The following is a 21,327-nucleotide window of genomic DNA, read 5'->3' as shown; positions in this document are numbered from 1 at the left end:
TCCTGCTTTTGACTACTGTGCTGTGGTTATAAGAGGGAATGTCCTTGGGGCGCCTGGATGGTTCAGTCCGTTGAGCATCTGCCTTCCGCTCAGATCATGTCCCAGGGTCCCGGGATCAAGCCCCGCTTTGGGATCCCTGCTCAGTGGGGAGTCTGCTTTCCCTCTGCCTCTGCCCCTCCTGCTGCTCATGCTCTCATTTATAAAATCTTAAAAAAAAATTAAATTTCTATCTAGAATTAGAGAACAGGTTAAGATCAGGAGAAGCCATCCCCATTGGCCTCCATCTATTCCCTCACCTTTCCCTGCTCTGGGGGACGTGGCGGGATGGAGCACGCCACAAACCTGGAAACGGGAGAGAGGTTGAAACAGCCACTAGGGGGGCATGCTAGGGATGGGAAGAGAATCAATGGTTTGTGGAATTGGTGTGTAAGAATTCATAGGGGCAGATGACTTAAGGCCAAACACAGTTACAGCTGTCCCGGAAACAGAGATGCCCTCCTGTTCAGCCTTTGGTTGCAGGCAAATGCATCTCAGGGCCCGCGTGTCCAATCCTTGGGAGACAACGTTAACCCAAAACCCTCACTCACCCTGAACCAGCGTGTTCTCCCCAGGTAAACTTGCTGGCTACATTTGACAGAGGTATGCTGGTTTTCGACTTCCATTTCAACTGAGACATCTTGGCGCTGTCCCAGAGTCCCAAGGAGCTCCTCTATGAAGTCACTGCGGAACTCCGAGGGCTTCCACGGTCAGCTGGCCACGTTTAGAACCAGGAGAACGAGACAGTTCCACGTGCAGAACACAAAATGGAACATCAGAATCCATCCCACAAACCACACCACACAGCCATCTTTCATCCGATGTGAAGACATTCTCTTTATTGATAAAAGTTGAACTTAAAACAACAACAGGAGCTACAGCACACTCAGACAGGACAAGTATGAGTACAACATGCCCTGTAGGACATATACAGCACAGTGCCCACCTCTCACGGAAACGGTGGGAAATGCGAGGGGGCCTTATCATAAAGCAGGATTCGCCAAAACCAAAAGGCCAACTGGCCCCCACGGCTGGGACACGGAAGGCACAGCAGCTCTCTACGCACTGTCCTCTGCGTGAGCTCTAATTCTTTGACAAGAGGAAGGCTACAAGAGCATTGTGGATGGGGGTCCTTCGATCTAACCTCAGAGAGGCCTGGACTAGATGCAGCACTGTTCAATCTTGGTCCGTGGCACAACACAACAGGGTGACTTGGTCAAAGATAAATCTGTTGGGAAGATTTCAACCAGGGACGTGGATACCCAGGTTTAAACATACCCAGGTTAAATCCTATTTCGTGACCTAGATATTGCCAAAATGTTAATTTACCACCAAACAAGACATTCTCCCCAGATCTATACCACAAAGACAACACCAACATACAAAAAGTCTGCTCCCATTTCATCAATAATGGAGACAAAATTTTGTCACACTGTAGGACATTAAAAGTAGAGTGGTTCAATGAAATGTCGTAAAAGGTACAACTCTTTAAAATCAGTTTTATTAAACTAGGTATTAATACTAGAAGGATTTACTGAAAAAAGAAAACAAGGCCAATGGCTCCACATTTGACTGCTTCCCACTCTTTTTGGCTTTCATTTTCCAGGCCAATGTGACTATTTCTACATACAGCAGTTCCTGCACTTGTCAATTTTTCGATATGAGCCTAAAATATGATAAAATTCTGTCATAATAAATATATTTCTCCTTCCCTGGGAAGAAACAGGAGAAAAAGGGGGAAATATTTAGATGCATTCCACTCTTTAGGTAAAGAAAGCTCAGAAAACTCCCACCTAAAAAAAGTGAAAATATGACCATCAATAACTCAGGTTAAAAAACCAAAAGACGCAACAAGACAAAACAAAACCCAAAAAACTAAAAATAGAAGAGGGAAGGAAGATGTTCACAAGTAAAATCTCCTAGGGGCCCCTGGGTGGCTCAGTCAGTTAAGCATGCGACTCTTGGTTTCAGCTCAGGTCATGATCTCATGGGTCGTGGGATGGAGCCCCTGTGTTGAGCCCCACTTGCAGCAGGGAGTCTGTTTGGGATTCTCTCCCTCTGCCCCTCCCACACACACACTCTCTAAAATAAATTTTTAACGCAGGTTCAAATGCCAAAGATTTCAAAATACCATGATTCAAAAAAAAAAAAAAAAACAACAGACATTCTCAATGTGCTTCAGTAAGTACTTACCCACCTCCTCCCCCCAAAAGAAAACACTTCTTAAGGACTGGGGGGAAAATATTAAATCACAGAATTAGAAATTCTTAGGAAATTTTTTTAAATTATTTTTATTTCATTCAACATTGAATTACTTCTTCTCTCAGCCTTTAAAATTAATAGGGAGGGTGGTGCACACAGAGGCAAGCTGGGATAGCCTACAGCTACCTGTAAAAAACACAAACAGTTTATTCCATTCAACCATGCAGGATTTAGATTTTAAATTAAAAACAGCAGTCATATTTAATTATACGTTTAACTCTCCCATCCTTTTATAGAAAAACATATAAAATACAAAAAAAAAAGGTGGTATTGGGTTAGAAACCTTTAGAATGCTAAAATTCAGATGGACCATGAGGTATGACAGACCTTAAAATCACTAGCACTACCTCAAAATAAATCAACAGGGCCACCATGTGAGAACTATGAATACAAACGAGGTAAAACTACTGGTGAGCAAGGAAGGGAGGAAAGGAACCTGCAGGTCCCTCAAACCCAACTAGGATAAGCCATAGCAGATCCCAGTGCAGCATGTCTACAGAGTCTTGTACTACACGGCGATTCGGGGATGGGCATAGAGCAGGCCCCCTTCCCCACAGATTCACTCTCCAGCCTGTCACCCACAGCCAACTGCGGTCTGGAAGCAGATGCTCCTCCTGACTTACGCGCAGAAGGTCAACAGTAGCCTAATATTACGTCACAGTGCCTACCCTACATCATTCACCTGACTTCACCTCCGTATGTGGGCGTTTCACCATCTCCCATCCTCACAAGAAGGGGGGAGGATGGCACGCTAAGATCCTCTGAGAGACCATATTCATTGAACTTTTATTACAGTATACTGTTCCACTTGTTCTATTATTAGTTGTTGCTAATCTCTTACTGTGCCTAATTTATAAATTATTTTATCATAAGTATGTCTATGTACGAAAAAACATAGTATAGAGGGATCAGTACTAGCTGCAATTTTGGGCATCCACTGGGGGTCTTGGAAACGTATCCTCTGCAGCTACAGTGGGACTGCTGTATTAGCAAAGCTCTCCCTGCAGCTGGCGGCCAAACGCATGTTTAACTACTTGTTACTTCTCCTGCCAAAGCTTCTTTTACAAACTTTTTTTTTAAAGTAGGCTCCATGCCCAGCGTGGAGCTCGATGCAGAGCTTGAACTCACAACCCTGAGATCAAGACCTGAGCTGAGAGGCACCTGGGTGGCTCAGTTAGGTGACCAACTCTTAGTCTGGTTCAGGTCATGATCTCAGGGTTGTGAGATGGAGCCCCCATGCTGGGCTCCACATTGGGCTCTACACTGGGCATGGAGCCTGCTTGGGATTCTTTCTCTCCCTTTCCCTCTGCCCCTCCCCACCCTTCTCTCTCCCTCTCTAAAAAATAAAATGACCTGAGCTGAAATCGGGAGTCAGATGCTTAACCAACTGAGCTACCCAGGCATCCCTGGAGTCAAAACTGTTATTAAAACACAGAGAAACTGTACACTTTACAATTTCATTGTCAGAATTTTTTCAAACTTTCACATACTAAGTGTATGCAGCTGATGCTAAGAAAGATTGTGTTTTTCTCTGAACCAAAGCTGTCCCTCTCCTAATGAAAACTGGCCCCAGGGGCATCATTTGCCAGAACTAGGCACTCCTCCATTCTTTTCTACGATCAGCTTTTCACAGACCTAAGTAACTGCCTCTGGTCCAGAAGGGATCTTGGGGAAACCATCCTTGGCCCACTCACTCCCCACTGAACCAATGAAAACCTGTGCTCTGGAAACCTGGGATGCAGGCCTGGAGGAGGACCGTGGTCTCAACTGCTGGTCCCACTGACTCCCTCATTCATTTTGGTAAAGGTCAGAGGACTCTAGCCACACACCCCCTTTATACACTCAGTCTACCCACTTGTATGCTTAACCCTGGACTTAAACTTTAAGTCTACACTGCAATTTTGTGAATCACACGTTAAGGCTGAATCTTAGAAACTCCTCTCTGCCACCACTGAAAACTAGGAAGAACCATAAAGCCAGCTCTGTTAAGACTTACCCAGATGGGCTAAATCACACCTGCCAACTTCCCAAATCTCATTCTACAACCAGAACTGAAAGTTAGGGTTAGGGTTAGTAAAAAGAATAAATTCCTCTTCCTCCTCTTGCTCATGCCTGCACCCAGCTTATCCCCACCAACAATGCCTGCAGACTGGGGAAAACACTTCAAATAAACCAGGAAAAGGGAGGAATTTTTTTTTAATTTTTAAGGTAAGATGTGACAGAACTGCAAACTGCTGACAGATCACTCTGCAATTCTAAATCTCTCTCTTGATACCATCTACAAAGTTCTAGGCTTTGGTGGCTAACCTGCACTGTGTGAACTCAAAAGTAGGACATCATACTAAATTTTACCTCAACACTGACCACAGGCTCAGGTTCAGTGTGGTTCAAGCCATTACTTCTACTTCCATGCTCTCTGTTGACACCGGCCAGATTTGGGTCACCCGCACTAATCTCATTAGGTTCATCAGGCTTAAGGCCTAGGTTGTGTTTATGGACTATGGTGAACTGTGGTAAACATCACAAAAGGAGCTCCTCATACCAAACCTTGTAAAATACTCCTTAAAGAAAAACTTCTCTAGAGTCACTTTGGTTATAGCAAAACTGTTTCCTGTCCAACACCATATTACATCCAGAGAGTACACCTTGAAGAAAATACAAGTTTTTAAATCAATGAATGTGAATTACTGAATCACTGAATCTTCATTTCAAAGAAAATGGTGAAGTGTGTGTTTAGACTTCAATTTCCCTCAGGAAAAACGGGATGAAAATCATAGTCTGAAAACCTAAAGGAGCTGGACTCCTCAATACCACCACCAAACTGAAAAACAAACAGTAAAGGAACTTGTTACTTATTTTACAAAGTACTGGAAGCCTATCTTAAGCAGTGCCCTCCTGAATTCTCAGGATACAAAAACCCTGTCCTAAACTTTTCAGATCTAGAAATTCTAGAGAATGTCAGCTGATCTGAAGAACCTATGCAGGGCTTTCTAACATTGTGGCTGCTTTTTCTAGCAGCTCATACTGATCCCAACAAGTACCCAGTGAACGAGGCACTTCAGCCAACATCATCATCCCCATTTTGCAGGTCAGAACAAGAGAGAACAATTAGCTGAGAAGTCACAAAGTTAGGAGGGACCTGCAAGGACTCAAATCTGATGTTCCCCCATCAGAATCAGACTTGAACTTGTAGGCACGTATGTAAGGCCAAAGTACAAGTCTGAGGGCTACATCAAGTCCAGGTCGCCTGAGGTACACAGTAAAATGCAGATTTTCAATCTTCCGACTCAGAATTTGTGGAGATGGACTTCAGAAATATGTCAGTCAAGTTCCCCAGGTGATTCTGAATCCCATTAGTTTGAGGACCACTAGCCTGAGTGAATCATAAATCCCAATCCAGCCACAGGACCTATGTGTTTACCCTTCCTCAAGCAACAGAGAACTCGCCAAGCAAACCAAACAGCTTACTCAAGTTAACTGCACCAAGTGACCGAACCTGAACTAGTCCTGTCAAGACGTTATAGGCCTCAGCCTAAAGAACAAGGTCAATAGACTTAGGCCAGAGGTACAGAGAGGATCAGCTTCACTCCTTCCAAGGTAATTTCTTAGCTGACATTACCCTATAGTATCTTCACCAACTCCAAGCATGCCTGGAGGTATCTTCTTGCAGACTGCCAACACATGGGGTGTCAAATCCCTTCTGAAGGTGCACAACATTTCAAGGAAGGTAATACCACTAATTTCTAGGGGAAGTAATGTGGATTTAACCCTAGGCAAAACCATCAAGTTGGGTTTACAGAGCATCCATAATTATGGCAAGAACCCTAAAGATCATACAGAAACTACCTCCTACCCATTTATTTCATACTGAAAATGGCAGCAAGTCTCCTTTTGAGCTTTCTTATAACATAGAATTTTAAAAGGGAGGTGAAAATGATGACAATTTCAGGTTATTTCACAGATTCAGACTGTGTTTCACTGCCTTTGAAACATACTTTCGGGGGAGAAAAAAAAGTATCTCCGCATAGTACCCAGCAAGCACTGTCCTGCTGCAGTTCTCAGGAGGAATCCGCCTGAAAAGGCTTCAAGGCTGCGGGGCCAAGCCTTGGACTTCTCAAAGACCTCTCACAGTAACATGAGAATGTCTAACAGCAGGAGGCTGAGAAATGTGCAGAATGGAGAGAAAAAAGGAACAGGCTTAGAAATAAGTACATTTGAAAAAAACAGTGAAAGACTGAAAAGATCACTCTGAATTTAAGAAAGAAGAATCGGTACCTTACCATTTGAACCTAAAAGAATATACCCAACAAGACAAATTTCAGAAGACATGACACTCTTGAAATACAGAATTTTATTTAGAAACTGTTTAAAGTAGAAAAAAACCCTGTCAAGAAAGACCAGGTGGAAAATGGGTTCCCAATAAAATGGAATTTTAGGGCAACAAAAGTCTAAAAGGCCACAAAAGAGAAATAGCACCACTGTTATTTGAACAATGGCTAGTTACTTGCATTTTTTGGCATTGTTAATTACTGAATCTGGGTTTTCCTCTGAATTCCACACAGAGCATGCACTACACAACAATTTTATCATAAAATATCTGCTTTCTACACACATTTTAGGACAAGCTACCACCAGGAACAAATCAATACAAATACATCAGGGGCTGAACAATCTCAGTAGTGGGTGACACACATTTTGCAGAATTCTGCCAAACAAAGGAACTGAATAGGCTAGGGGCAAAGCAAATGAGGAAGAGTTAAGGAATGAAATATTTTAAATATTAATAATTAATTCAGACACGGTACTGTATCTTCTGCAAAAGAAAATTAACATTTAGTAACACGCTAACGCATTTTATCTCCAAAGAGATTAGTGCACTGGCAAAGTATTCCGATAACAGTGGAGGGCGGTGGACAGCAGGTACCGAGAACACCCAGCCTTGCAGATCCCAAGATAGCGATGGCCTTCACTGGTCACTCCCTCTGCCAGAAGTCCAGAAAGAACTTGCAGCGTGACCATCGGCCTGCTGAACTTACACTCTAAGCAGCAAACTTTAAGGAGCCAAAGAGGAGTCCCCAGTGGGCGAGGGGAGCAGAGAAGAGAAACATGTTCAATGTAAACGTAAAAGACAGTAAAATGGGACACGACCCCCATTCAAATCCCAGAGATGTGGGCAAGTCCCCCAAAGTAGTTGTTAGATTTAAAAACTGGACATACCTCATTTCCCAAGAAACACAATACATAGAAATTTCAGGGATAACTGGAAAAATCATCAGAGAAATGTTCAATGAAATTCAAGCTCTTCAATTCAAACATCCCAGGGCTGAAACACACCCTCTATTCATCCAGGCAACAAGGCCTCTTACTTCTTAGAGCAGGGATACTATTGGTCAAGGACACCAAATGGCTTTACAGAGCAACTTTTTAAACTTTCCTTTTGGGCCAAGGTCTAGGTCTTTGAGGATTCAAGCAGCCCTGCAAGGCCTGTGAACAGCAGATTCCAAAGGTCCAGAGGTCTGGCCCTTCTTCCTTCCCAGATACAATGTCAAACATGTAAAATCTCCTGTCATGTTACCTTTTATATTTTGAAATATGGAAGCATATTTTAAATACTCTTAAGGCATTTATTTATTAAAACGTTCTCTGCCAAGATTTCACATTAGCTTAAAATTCAAATCAGTCTTTACATTTCTCTACTGAGGTTTCCACCTCAGTGTATCACATAATAACACCTTCTCCAGCACTCAGTGTTACCAGCGTCCACACGGTGAGCCCCATGGTCAGCCTCTTTGTTCCCTAGGTGACCCAACTAGATGTTAATACTGCTCTGCTACAGGGTAAAAGCTCCTAACTCAAACTCATTGGAAAAGGGGTGAAACTTCTGCAAAGTGCACTTTAAGAAGAGGTACTGTTTTGCTCATGAAAAGAAACCAGTGAGTCCTCTAAGAATAATAAAAGGGGGTATTTTACAGTTAAGCACATGATTTGGAGTGAAGAATTCGGATGTTGCTCTGTTGGTCCAGGCCGTTAATACTCTTCTTGTTCCTCTTGTGGGCCCCCTTCATCAGGTATCACAAAGCCTTCCTAAAACAGGAAAACGAGAGGGGAAAGCTATTACTCAGCACCAAATGAAGGATCAGTTTCTACTGTGGGGCCACTTTCCTCATATTTACAGCCTCTCAAAGTCAAGGGCTCTTCCTGTCTCTACCACACACTTGACGTTTAATAGCACAAGGCCACGTGACCACCACTTTATCAGATAGTGGAACATCTCACAAAAGGCAAAAACTAAGCATAAATTTACCCTCAAAAGTTGATTTCTTAAATATGTCTTGATTATGGTGACGATTTCACACATCAAGTTGTACTTAAATGGGTACAGTTCACTACATCAATTCTACCTCAATAAGGTTGTTAAAAAAAAAAAAAAGAAAATATACTCTCAAAAATCCCTGAAGTCATCATGAAAGTTCAGTACCATGCCATCTCCTCTCAATAAACTGTCTATACAGCCAGCTTTTCTTTATGCCTTCCTCTGATCACACTTAAGGACCATGCATGCCATTGTGGGTGTTGTGGGGTTACCCAAAATACAATACCCATGGTAGCCACCAAGACTGATCCAATATTAGTGGCATGGGAATACAGCCGATTCGCAGCTCCCACCTCACGCTCACTCTAGGGCATTCTGGCATCTAGTAATGGCTACCCACCATAAAAATCAGACTTTCCCTTCGACCACCATCTTATTTTTTTTCAACTATCTCTATAGCTGAATTTACTTAAGACAGGACTACACTAAAATAATACTCAGACTAGACCAAGGATCCCTGTATCTTTACCATCTTTGTTTTCATCGAAGCTGGCAAAGAGCAAGCCCAGAATAAGGGTTTATTGAACAAAGTATCATCTTTTCAATCATCCGTCTTCATCCCCCGAAATTCACTTGGTATATTTAGAGAACAGCGTTAATGACAATATTAGCATTTCCTTATATTTGTATACTGCTATACATACTATAAAACACTTAAGATGTAACACTGTAGCTTGATCCTACAGACCTTACTAGGTGTGCAGATTTATAAATAAGCAAAGCCATTAAACAATGGAAATAGCAAGATACCAAATCCTAAATATAAGGAAAATCAGTCTCTTCTGATCAGCTAGCATGTCATGATTAATATCAGCAGATTCAGCTGTGTAATGGATCCCGGGGAACTTGACCACAAAGTACTGTGAGGAAATGGGAACCAGGCACACTCCTGGGGAGGAGGAACAAAGACACAACCTGACAGCTCCAGGCAGGGGACATCAAAAAGGGGCCGGGAACCTGGCTCCCAGGTCATGCCTGGGGCCCTGATAAAATGGAGCTGAGAGGTCCAAGTTGCAGGGGATAGAGTAGAGATGGTGGGGTTAAGAGCATTTTGTGGCACTCATCACCTATCAGTGGACATAAACCACAGAAGCAGGGCAAGCCAGCCACCTCCTTGTCCTATTCCTGCCTCAAAGGCTCACAGACCTCAAAGCAGAGGCTGAGGCTGAGGCTGAGCAAAGGTGACCTCTGGATGACTTTGAGAGGGCAAAGTGAAAGTCTTTTGATGAATGCTATCCTGGAACAGGACAAGCACCAGCACTGAGTTTGCTAAAACCAACCAGATAAAATGTCTCAGATGGCAAAATGGCAAGAAAATATCCTCATGTCCACACGTACATCTGTAGCATACAGAATGTCCACGATCCTCTGCAATACTGGATTGTTTTCCCCCTCATTCTCCTGGCAAATCAATTCAATGTTCCTTAGCTTTCCAAAGTAGAAATCTCTTTCTTTCTCCAAGTCTTCAACGGTAAGTTTCAATACGTTGACCTGCATAAGACATTGAAAAGGGTGAGATAACTCAGCGTTTATGTACCAATACCATATCAGACAAACTGTTAAGCCAAACGGAGACATGGTCTTCCATCACACTCTCTAACATGGACCAAAACCCACTTTTGTTTAATATCAGTTTTCTTCAGCTCCAGATAAATAATGTAGGCTTGTTCGTGGCCACCTTGACTATAATGCCTCCCAGGAAGAGGCAGGCTACACCAGGAATCATGAGGAACTTCTCAGGGACTGAGAAAAGATCAAGGAGAAAAAACTCTGGGATCCTGAGACAAATACAGAAGCAGAACCCACAACCCAGCCCAGCAAAGTGGCTGACAAGCATAAACTGAGTCCTTACCAGGGCACTGGTCAGTGAAATCCAGGTCTTTCTGCCCGTGGAGGTCAATGGAAAGAGAGGGTCTGGGTCTGGAGAAGCAGGATAGAAATCCCAAGGCAAGAGAGGAAGATTGACTAAAGATGACTACTGTTAGCCAAAGACAGCTAGAAGTGAGAGCGGCCTGGGCATGGAGAACTCAATGGTTCTCACGGGGCCGCCTTATGTTGGGGATGGGGGGAGCAATCCATGACTCAAAAGAAGAGGAGAAGGTCCTGGCCTGGTCTCTCTCCCAAGAGAGTTTCAAAAGGGAGAGAAGACACAGAGGCAGGGAGCAGACCCAGCACGTTCCACCAAGCATCTCATCAGCTCACCACTCATGCTAAAGGAGGCATCCTGCTGAGGGGCTCTAATTCCCATAACAGGCCAGTGAAGAAATAAATCTCAGTGCTTAGGCCAGGACTCTTATCTAGCCGAGAGTAATAAATGTCATAAAAACTGTCATGGCCCTTTGTGTATTTTAAGCACAGAGCACATCTTCATTCCAGTATATTCAACTCTATGACATGTGAATTTGATTTAACTCTCACTGAAATACAAATTACATGGCATACCATGCAGCATAAAATCCTCATGGGACACAGAGTCTGGGGCCACAGGGAAGGTCAAGCCAGGAAATCAAAGGTGCAGCTACTGAGAACAATTTGGGAAGCAGGGAATTCTGAGAGCCAAAAAGGCACCACAGACTAGTCCAACCTTCTGAACTAGTGGCAAAAACTGAAGCAAACAGCTTTAGCTCCCCCACGGCCTCACAAAGAAGCGAGACATAGCCAAAGGGATCAAGTCCTGTGCCAGGGCGGAAGAACAGTTCCCTTCATAAGCTGCAGTCAAGAAGCATCCAGAGATGAGAACAGGTGTCCAGAACCACCAGGACCATTCTGTCAATTAGTTAATTTCAATGTTCATCATCAAAGGCCTGAACTGACCAAACCAGAATCAAGGTTCTAAAAAGACTTTCAACTCTTCCTTTATCAACCACAGAAATCATCTTTTACAAATAACTCAGAATTTCAATAAAATATACTATAAATACATAAACATACACACACACACACACACACACACACACACACACACAAATAAACTATCAGCCCCAAAATGGAGTATGAGAGAGAACAGGAGGGCAAGAGCTGGGGTACCTGGGTGGCTCAGTAAGTTATGCGTCTGACTCTTGATTTCAGCTCAGGTCATGGTCTCAGGGTAGTGAGATCAAGCCCCGCACTGGGCTCTGCGTGGAGTCCGCTTCAGATCCTCTCTCTCCCTCTGCCCCTCCCCCAGCTCACACTCAGTCTCTCATTAAAATAAGTAAATCTTTTGGGGGGGGTGGGGGAGCTGCCTTAAATCTTGAGTTCTAAGATCCAAGAGTCAGGGAAGAGGCCTTCTAATCCCATTAGTGACTTAGGAGCAAAGGGAAGTCAAAATAGCTTCAAAAGTTATGCTACACCTTGGAGTCCATCACTCATGGTTCACAAACCCACTCCAACTTCCTTGTCCTACACATCATCAAGGACACCAGAACTCAGCCTTCTGGGCCCTACCTGAGGGGCCAAAGCAGCCTTCCTCCGTGATATCATTCAATAAGTATGCATCTACAAGAAACAATTAGTATACACTAGTAAGTCATCAGCTTTCACTCCCCACTCCTCTAAATGCTTACCTATGAGGTTATTAAAACTCTGTCGCTAGTAATCAATGCCACTCTTAAACCTTCTCTTGTAGTAAAGCAATAGCTATAACCTAGGAAACCCAAAGAGAATGCTTTGGACCTGCACTGGCCAGCAGAGTAGCTAGGAGCCACAAACGGCTATGTGGGTACTTAAAATGTGGCCAACGCAATTGAGACAGGCAGTAAATATTAAACACACACTGGATTTCAAAAACCTAGTACAGTCCTCAAGCATAAAGTATCTCATTGATGATTATTTGTATTGATAACACTTTGGATGCACTGGGTAACGGGTTATTAGAAGAAATTTCATGTGTTTCTTTTCACTTTTTTTTTAACGTGGCTACTAGAAAATTTTAAATTATGTATGTGCCTCACATTTCTGGTTTGCATTCTATTTCTTTTGAACAGTACTGCTCTGGACTCAAATCAACTCAAAGTAAACTTCTCCAGGATGCCTTAAGACAGCAGAATCGCTGCAGATCTCTGAAAGAAACGGACACCACAAGGTAACCCGTGTAGAATATACTGCTGCCCTCTTGCCCTAAGAAGCCTGCCTGGCTCTATTCCCCACATCAGTCATTTCTCTCAGACCTCCACATCTTTGTCAAGGGCTACAAATTCAAATACTTCCAAGGGGCCAGAGAGATCAGGTATATGAGCCAAGGGGAGTCAGTACCAGAGTGTTACAGGTAAGGACTCTGGCAACCTGGAGAGAACCTTAAAAAAGCCTTCATATTAAAAAAAAAAAAAGGAAACCCTGCACAAGCCCAAGTACTCCAGACGCGGGGCTGGGGCCACTGGCTCAACCCTCCAGGCAGGTCATTGAACCTCCCCCAGACACACTGTCCCTAACTGTGAGACCTCACAGGGCTAACGCAAAAGTGAAGTACTCACTAGAACAATGGCAAACCACTCTAAAAACGTCCGTTATTTTTATTTTTATTATTAACATCTGTGAAGACAAATGGACTCCCGTGAACTTTTAAAAAGATACTTCAGAATCTATTTTGCTCTATCAAGACCATGGACAAGACCTATAATAATCACAACTGTCTTTTATCCACTGCCATTTTCCCCTTTTATTCCAGATACCACTGTCCAGGGACCTGACATCAGCTCATGTAATCCACTCAACTACCACGAGCAAAGTATTAGCCCCACTTCACTCAACACAGTGAGTTCAGAGAGGTTAACTGACTTGCCCCATGTCAGAAGCGGCAGAGCCAGGAAAATCCCCAAATCCACACAACCCAAAGCCTGTGCCCCATCACGCAGGACACTACTGCCCAGAGCAGGAGCCCCACAGAGCCTGCTGCATCTTCTCCTACAGAGTACAAGATGAAATCCGGGATGGCCACCCACCCCTGGCATTGGCTTTCAGGAAAGTGAAAAGATTCAATCCCAAAAACACAGGAATCATAGAGCATCCTTTAAAACTGGGGTTAATCAAGAGAATCAGCGAAAAGCAAACAAACAAAACTATAAAGTTGGTGAAAAAATGTCTAAGTCTAAATGTTGTTCAGATCCACAGAGACCTCTGCTAAGTACCTTCAGGATATTTAATCCTGAAGCATACATTTCAAATCACAGAACTAGTAAGAACAGAAGAGCAATAACATGTTTTCCATACCAGTTCCACTCTAATTTGGATCTCTAGTGACCCAGGATTTCAGCACAGACACCGTGGAATCTTCTTATTTACTATTTAGAAAGGAACTCTCCTTGGGCACCTGGGTGGCTCAGTTGGTTGAGCGACTGCCTTCGGCTCCGGTTGTGATCCTGGAGTCCCGGGATCGAGTCCCGCGTCGGGCTCCCCCGCGTCGGGCTCCCTGCTCGGTGGGGAGTCTGCTTCTCCCTCTGACCCTCCCCCCCCATCATGTGCATGCACGCTCTCTCAAATAAATAAAATCTTTAAAAAAAAAGAAAGAAAAGAAAGGAACTCTCTTTTATCTTTTGTCAGAGCCAAAATTCAAGAGACACTCTCTGAATCCCACAGAACCCTGAGAGGTGTTCCAGAGGTCTCTGACAGGGTTCTACTGTACGGGCGGGTCTCCCAGGACATCGGTTTCTGTCACACTAACACATTTTAGAAACGCCCGATCCCACTCTTCCACCTGCACCTCCACACTCCCACTCCCCACACAGCACCCCAAGTGCTCACAAATCACAAGGACTGCTTCAGCAGGCGAACAAGGCAGGCCTTCCTCCAAGAACACAGACAGGCCTCCCCTGGTCAGTGTTGCCAAGCATCCTTTCTCCTGAAGTGACTCCTGTCTCGGACAGAGGAGGTGCCTACCTGCTGCATCAATTCAGCTGCTTCATCATCCCCGTTGCCCACACCAGGATTCTTTCGCACCACACCCGGGCCAGCCTTAGGGGTTGCAGTAGTTCTGTGTGTTGCAATGGGCCTCTGTGGAGCTGAGAGAGGAACAGAGCTTTTTTTAAGAGGAGAAACTTCAAGACAAAAAAACCCACCAGACAAGAGGAGGCTGTGACCAACTGCCCTCCACAGCAATGCAGTGAAGGGACCCAACGTAGAGAGCCCAGCATGCAAGACAGCACTCCCATGTTTGCCCAAAGTGGTTTTTATGGCAGCGGAGTTAAGTACCAATTTTAGCCACCATCTTTTGTGTTGGGAAGGAGTCCCTCTGTGAGGTCTTTTTTCCGCTGGGGTAAAGAGGACTACCATCTGAAAGAGACACAGTCATTCTGGCGCAATCTACCTTAACCTAACTCCAACCAAATCTGCAAAGAGGGCAACTTCATGGAGCAAAGGCAAACTTCATGCCAGGAGTGGGCTCACAGTCCCAGCTGCTGCCGGGTGCCCAACATTTCCCATCTGGAAGGTAAGATGCCCCCCATCTTAGAACCTCAAACTCCTTGGCTTAGGAAGAGGAAGATGGTAAAGACTGCTCTTATCACTCATTACCTCAAAACCCGCATCTTGCTCACCTTTTAGAAAGTGGTTAGGAGGATTAGGAGAGGAAAGCAGTGCCCTGACTAGGACTTACAAACTTCTCTATGAGTAGAGCCAAAAGCTGACAAAGTTAAGGAAAGAGTAGTAAAGTTAAAACAATCAAGAATAATCAAGAATGGGCTACCTTGAGATAAATTTATCATTCGTGATTTTAATCATTTATTTAGCAATTATTTTGTAAAGCTGTACACGACGCCAGGCTTAGAAATATCTGATCTTCCTGACACCCCAAAATGTTCAATAATCATAAGGCCTTTCACCCGCAGGTACAGGCACTTCCTCTGGACGATCTCTAGTATATGTTTATCCCCAAGATCAAATGCTTACTACAAGTCTCCACTTGCCTGTTACCTGCATCTACACAGATCCCCATTCTAGGAAGCTAAGCATTCAGTATTTGGAGAAATCAGAACCCTCATACACTCTGCTAATAAGAATATTAAAACGGTGCAGCCACTTCGGAGAAGAGTCAGGTGGTTCTGTAAAAGGTTCAACAGAGGAACCATACGACCCAAGAATTGTGCACCACAAATATATACCTTTGGATTTATACCCAAGAGAAATGAAAACATAGGCCCACACAGAAAGTTGTATAGGAATATTCAAAGCAACATTATTCCTAACAGCTCAAGAGGGGAAACAACCCAAATGATCATCAACTGATGAATAAATAAAATGTGGGGGCACCTGGGTGGCTCAGCCAGTTAAGCGTCCACATCTTGATTTCAGCTCAGGTCATGATCTCAGGGTTGAGAGAGCGAGCCCTCCATCAGGCTCCACAATGGGCATGGAGTCTGCTGAAGATTCTTTCTCTCCCTCTCCCTCTGCCCCCCCCATAAAAAATTAAAATAAAATGTGGTATAGCCATAGAATGGAGTATCATTCAGCCATTAAAAAAAATGAACTGACAGGTGCTCCAACGTGGATGAACCTTGAAAACATTACACTAAATGAATGAAAGCCAGACACAAAGACCACATATTCTATGACCCCATTTGTGTGAAACATTCAGAATAGGTAAATCCACAGACAAAGTGGATTAGTGGTTGCCTGGGATTGAGGGGAAGAGGAAGGGCTGGGGATAAATGGGAAGTGACCGCTATGGGACACATATGAGGTTTCTTTTAGGGAGTAATAAAAACATTCTAAAATTGGTTGTGGTGATAGTTGAACATATCTGTGAGTACACTAAAAAGAATTCAACTGTACATTCTAAATGAGTGAACTGTACGGCAAGTGAATCCTATCACATACACAGTATCTCAATAAAGCTATTAAAATTAAAAAGTACACAATGTCCCTCTCTACTGAGCAGATGGATCAGCCTCTCTCTAAAGGTACTATGGGGCCTTGGGGCGCCTGGGTGGCTCACTCATTAAGCGTCTGCTTTCGGCTCTGGTCATGATCCCAGGGTCCTGGGATAGAGCCCCGCATCAGGCTCCCTGCTTCTCCCCTCTCCCCTCTCCCTGCTTGTGTTCCCTCTCTCACTGTCTCTGTGAAATAAATAAATAAAATCTTAAAATAAAAAAAGGTACTATGGGACCTTAACTAATACTCTTTCCACCTTCTGGAAAAGGAGGCATTAGCATCTGCAGAACATCTGCCCTGCCCTGAAGTATACACATGTTCTACGAATACATGACTGCAAACAGGTTTTGGGAAACCTACCAGGCCAAAACCTTTTAGAGGAGGTCTCTAAAAACTGCCTCCCAGATTCTGCTGGCATCATAGCAAGCCAAAGCCACTTAGGAGCTCAAATTTTAGGGAGGGCAGGGAAGCCATAGTAAGCACAGGAAGCTGGTCGGCAGACAGAACGATGATGCAGAGAGCCAAGCACAGTCCCTAAAAGACCTAGAAATCTCCTTCAGTTCCTGGGTGTTGAGGTCTGGTTATAACTTCCCATCCCAGGACCCCGTGAAAAAAGTCCTTGTGTTCAAACTAAAGCTCCCTTTTGTGAGCTAACCTGAGGAATTTCTATCCCAAACAACTAAAGAGTACTGGCAAAATTACATAGAGTAACTCATTCAGGCCTCAAGAACAACCCTCTGGGGCAAGTACTGAAATTCCCATTTTACAGAGGAAGAAACTGGGGGGGAGGGGGAGATAAAGTGGCTTAAACAGGGCTAAAGAGACCTAAGAACAAACACAGGTCTGCCTGATGCCACAATCCATGATCCTGCCACATGGCTGGGATTGTGCTCCTTATTCTCCCAAAGCCTATGGCTGCTCAAAACCCTCTGGTTAAAGGTTGAATGAATGAATGACTGAATGAATACCTGGAATACTATTATTTGGAAATGGCATTTTTGTTTTGTAGTTTTACCTGCACTGCTAGAGCTGAGAGGTTTCTTCGGTTTGTTCAGAGCTGGAGCAACAAGGGAGGGAGCCACTGCAGTTTCTTGACCTTGTCTGGCAGCTACGGGGTCATAGTCTTTTCCATCATAGTTTGCATCAAAAAACTTCTTGAACCACTGAACAAATTCAAAATTGTCCTGAAACTTTCCTTTTACTAATTTGTCCACAGGAATTATCTGCAGAAAAATATCAAGACTATTTAGCCCAAAGCAAGAGGTGTTTGGCAAGCATCAAACGTGTCCATGCATCAAATCAGTATAAAGCTCTGCCAAAAGGAGAAAAAAAAATTTTAGAGGCAAGAACTTAGTGCTAAGTAAGCCCCTGAAAGTTTATAGAGCAAGTTTCAATCCGTTTGCCTTCCACAAAGTACTTAGACCTGCCAACCCACCTCCCAGTCTATCAAAAGGAATCAGAAATGCAAAAGAACACATCATATATATTAGTCACATACACACATCCGAGCACATAGTAAAACATGTCATTCCACTGAAAAAGAGTAATCTCCCCAGGCAGCTTGCATGGCCACAATGCCCGTCACAAAGCAGGAAGCCCAGAGCACAAACCAACCACAGGTATCTACAATGAACTGTGTTAAAGAAAATTCGGTCTTATCAATCATTATCTCAATAAAGCTGGAAAAAAAATTTATCCAGAAAAAAAAAAGGAAAAATTGTCTTAAAAATAGGTCAAGGTACATAATTTGTCCCACAACAGATTTCTACAAAATGGCATGGTGTGTTTTTTTTTTAAAGATTTTATTTATTTGGGGGGGGGGGCACGCAGGAGCACAAGCAGGGGGAGCAGTAGAGGAAGAGGGAGAAGCAAGCTCCCCACTGAGCAGGAAGCCCAATGAGGGGCTCGATCCCACCTGAGCCAAAGGCAGACGCTTAATCGACTGAGCCACCCAGGTGCCCCTGGTATGTTTTTCAAGTAATTCCAGTCCTAATTAAAATATAACCCTGTAAACTTTCTTATTGTACAAGGATACTTGTTATCAGGTATTACTTCAAATTGTTGGACTGGCAGGAAGAGTTTAACTATCTTTTAACTCGTCAAGGATTCCAGTTGCAATGGTATTTTTATAAAAACTAATATACGTAATATTTTGAGCTATATCCACTCCTCTGAGCAAATAGGTGTAATTTTAAGAAATTACTTTGTGGGGCGCCTAGGTGGCTCAGTCAGTGAAGCGTCTGCCTTTGGCTCAGGTCATGATCCCAGGATCCTGGGATCGAGCCCCACATTGGGCTCCCTGCTCAGTGAGGATTCTGCTTCTCCCTCTCCTTCTGCCTGCCTACTTGTAATCTCTCTCTAATAAATAAATAAAATCTTTAAAAAAAATTACTTTGTATGATACTGAGACATTTATAAACAAAATGTTATCTGGTACTCACTTCTCAATAATCCCTGAGTATAGCAGGTGGGGTAAAGGGATATCTGAAACAAGCTGGCCATCATTTGATAATCGCTGAGGTACATGAGGGGATCATCACACTATTCGCTCTACTTTTCTATACTTTAGAAATTTTCCTTGTTCAAAAAAATAAAATACAATTCTATAAAAAGAAAAATGACTGTACGTAAGTAAACTACATCTATCTAGTTTAAACTAAGCCTGGTACCTAAATGATATTTGTTCGGTACAAATGCATATTTCATATACAGAGACAAAACTAAATTAAAAGAAAAACTGATTTCAAAGTAAATACAGACCAGACACATCACCAGGATGATTAGGGGGTGATTACAAGCTTTACTAAAAAACATTTCCCCCAAAAAAGGCTTAAAAGAATAAACCATTCTCTGGGGCACCTGGGTCATGAGAGTGAGTCCCACATCAGGTTCTACGATCAGTATGGAGTCTGAGATTCTCTCTCTCCCTCTGTTCCTCTCTCCCCCTTTGCACTCTCCCTCAATAAATAAATAAAATCTTATAAAAAAAAAAAGAATAAACCATTCTAATGGGAGTAGAACTGCTAAATTTTGCGTTAATTCATTATCTACTAATAAACAGAGATAGTATTTGTCCTAATGAAGCCTGGTGGGCTATGTTTCTGGTACTTTCAAATATCCTTAGGGGCAAAAGGGAACTTGACAGCACACATAAGGGATGTTCCTTGTATCCTACTATAAAAAGCAAGTATTTCTAGAATCTTCTCTATTAGAACTACTTATTCTACCATATGGTATGCTTTACAAAAGTAAATCCAGAGATAAAAAGGATTAGATCTCAGACTAATAAAGATTAAACAGTATTACTAAAAAAAAAAAAAAAAATTCTGAGTACAGATTTACAGGCTGATTCCTCCAGATACTAGTAACTTCAAAATAAAGAAAGAAGACAGCAAGGGAACCAGGGGTAGGAGGGTACAGAGAAATGCTGCTCCCAGTAAACCCTGTTTTACCTGGAGAAAAAGTAATTATATAAATTATAATTTATTATAATAAATTATATTACTTTTAATATAATTAAATTATATTAATTTAATTTATACTAAATGGGGGGGTAGAAAATGTCCAACCTTAGTAACAGTTACTAATTAATAAACAACCCTGAAAGAATAAAATTTACTTACTTTGTCAACACCCATTCTCTTAAAACCTGCTTGTAGTATTTTGAAGTTCTGGATGTATTCATGTTCTAGCTTAGCCTGGAATTTCACTTTCTTCAAGGCAATGGAGCCAGGGAACAACATGTCCATAAACTGACAGTAGGCAGCCCCTGAAGGAACAAGAGAAGATTAATACATACTTAGATCATTAAATACTATTATTAAAGAGGCAGGATGAACTGGGGCGCCTGGGTGGCTCAGTAGGTTGAGCGTCTGCCTTCAGCTCAGGTCATGGTCCTGGAGTCCTGGGATCGAGCCCCACATTGGGCTCCTTGCTGGGCGGGAAGCCTGCTTCTCCCTCTCCCTCTCCCTGCTTGTGTTCCTTCTCTCACTGTGTCTCTCTGTGTCAAATAAATAAATAAAATCTTTAAAAAAAAAAAAAAAAAGCAGGATGAACTGGGGCGCCTGGGTGGCTCAGCAGGTTGAGCATCCGACTCCTGATTTCAGCTCAGGTCATGATCTCAGGGTTGTGAGATCAAGCGCCCTCCCCCCACCCTGGGTCAGGCCCCCCACTCAGAGGGGAGTCGGCTTGACATTTTTTTCTCTCCCTCTGCCTGATTCCCCCCACCTCACATGCTTCTTAGAATAAATAGATTTTTAAAATAAATAAAGCAGGATAAACTTTTACCCAAACCTACCTAACTCACATACAATTTATTTATTTTAAAGATTGTATTATTTATTTGACAGAGAGAGACACAGCGAGAGCAGGAACACAAGCAGGGGGAGTGGGAGAGGGAGAAGCAGGCTTCCTGCCGAGCAGGGAGCCCGATGCGGGGCTCGATCCCAGGACCCTGGGATCATGACCCAAGCCGAAGGCAGACGCTTAACGACTGAGCCACCCAGGCGCCCCCAACCCACATACAATTTAAAAAGATGTAAAGTTGGGCACCTGGGTGGCTCAGTCGGTTAAGCGACTGCCTTCGGCTCAGGTCATGATCCTGGAGTCCCAGGATCGAGTCCCGCATCGGGCTCCCTGCTCAGTACAGAGTCCGCTTCTCCCTCTGACCCTCTTCCCTCTTGTGCTCTCTCTCTCTCAAATAAATAAATAAAATCTTTAAAAAATAAAAAAAAAAAGATGTAAAGTGGACCTATACTGGGGTGCCTAGCTGACTCAATCGGTAGAGCATGTGACTCTTGATCTTGGTGTTATAA

At 43.3% G+C, this 21,327-nt stretch overlaps 2 protein-coding genes across 7 annotated transcripts in view; both read right to left on the bottom strand.

The window, feature by feature from the left end:
* The window catches only part of EFCAB8 (EF-hand calcium binding domain 8), a 63,102-nt gene extending 61,111 nt beyond the window's left edge, over positions 1-1,991 (bottom strand). For all 3 annotated transcript variants that reach the window (XM_027621445.2, XM_027621446.2, XM_027621447.2), the window contains exon 1: positions 588-1,991. In XM_027621445.2, coding sequence (XP_027477246.2) covers positions 588-676 — 89 coding nt within the window. In that variant the 5' untranslated portion in view covers positions 677-1,991. The remainder of the gene's footprint in view (positions 1-587) is intronic.
* Positions 1,992-2,311: 320 nt separating this feature from the next.
* Positions 2,312-21,327, bottom strand: part of MAPRE1 (microtubule associated protein RP/EB family member 1) — a 34,809-nt gene continuing 15,793 nt past the window's right edge. For 3 of the 4 annotated variants that reach the window (XM_035728794.1, XM_027621442.2, XM_027621441.2), the window contains exons 3-7: positions 20,137-20,282; positions 17,529-17,736; positions 14,525-14,646; positions 10,010-10,162; positions 6,630-8,382 (exon numbers count right to left, since the gene is read on the bottom strand). In XM_035728794.1, the coding sequence (XP_035584687.1) occupies positions 8,326-8,382; positions 10,010-10,162; positions 14,525-14,646; positions 17,529-17,736; positions 20,137-20,282 (686 nt within the window). In that variant the 3' untranslated portion in view covers positions 6,630-8,325. Of the gene's footprint in view, positions 2,425-6,629; positions 8,383-10,009; positions 10,163-14,524; positions 14,647-17,528; positions 17,737-20,136; positions 20,283-21,327 lie in introns of those variants that run through there. The other variant, XM_027621444.1, reaches the window with a different exon arrangement.

This window comes from Zalophus californianus, chromosome 8 (assembly GCF_009762305.2).
Source record: "Zalophus californianus isolate mZalCal1 chromosome 8, mZalCal1.pri.v2, whole genome shotgun sequence".
NCBI classification, from domain to species: domain Eukaryota; kingdom Metazoa; phylum Chordata; class Mammalia; order Carnivora; family Otariidae; genus Zalophus; species Zalophus californianus.
The sequence above is the reverse complement of the archived record's forward strand: the minus strand, read 5'-3'. Positions and strand labels throughout refer to the sequence as shown.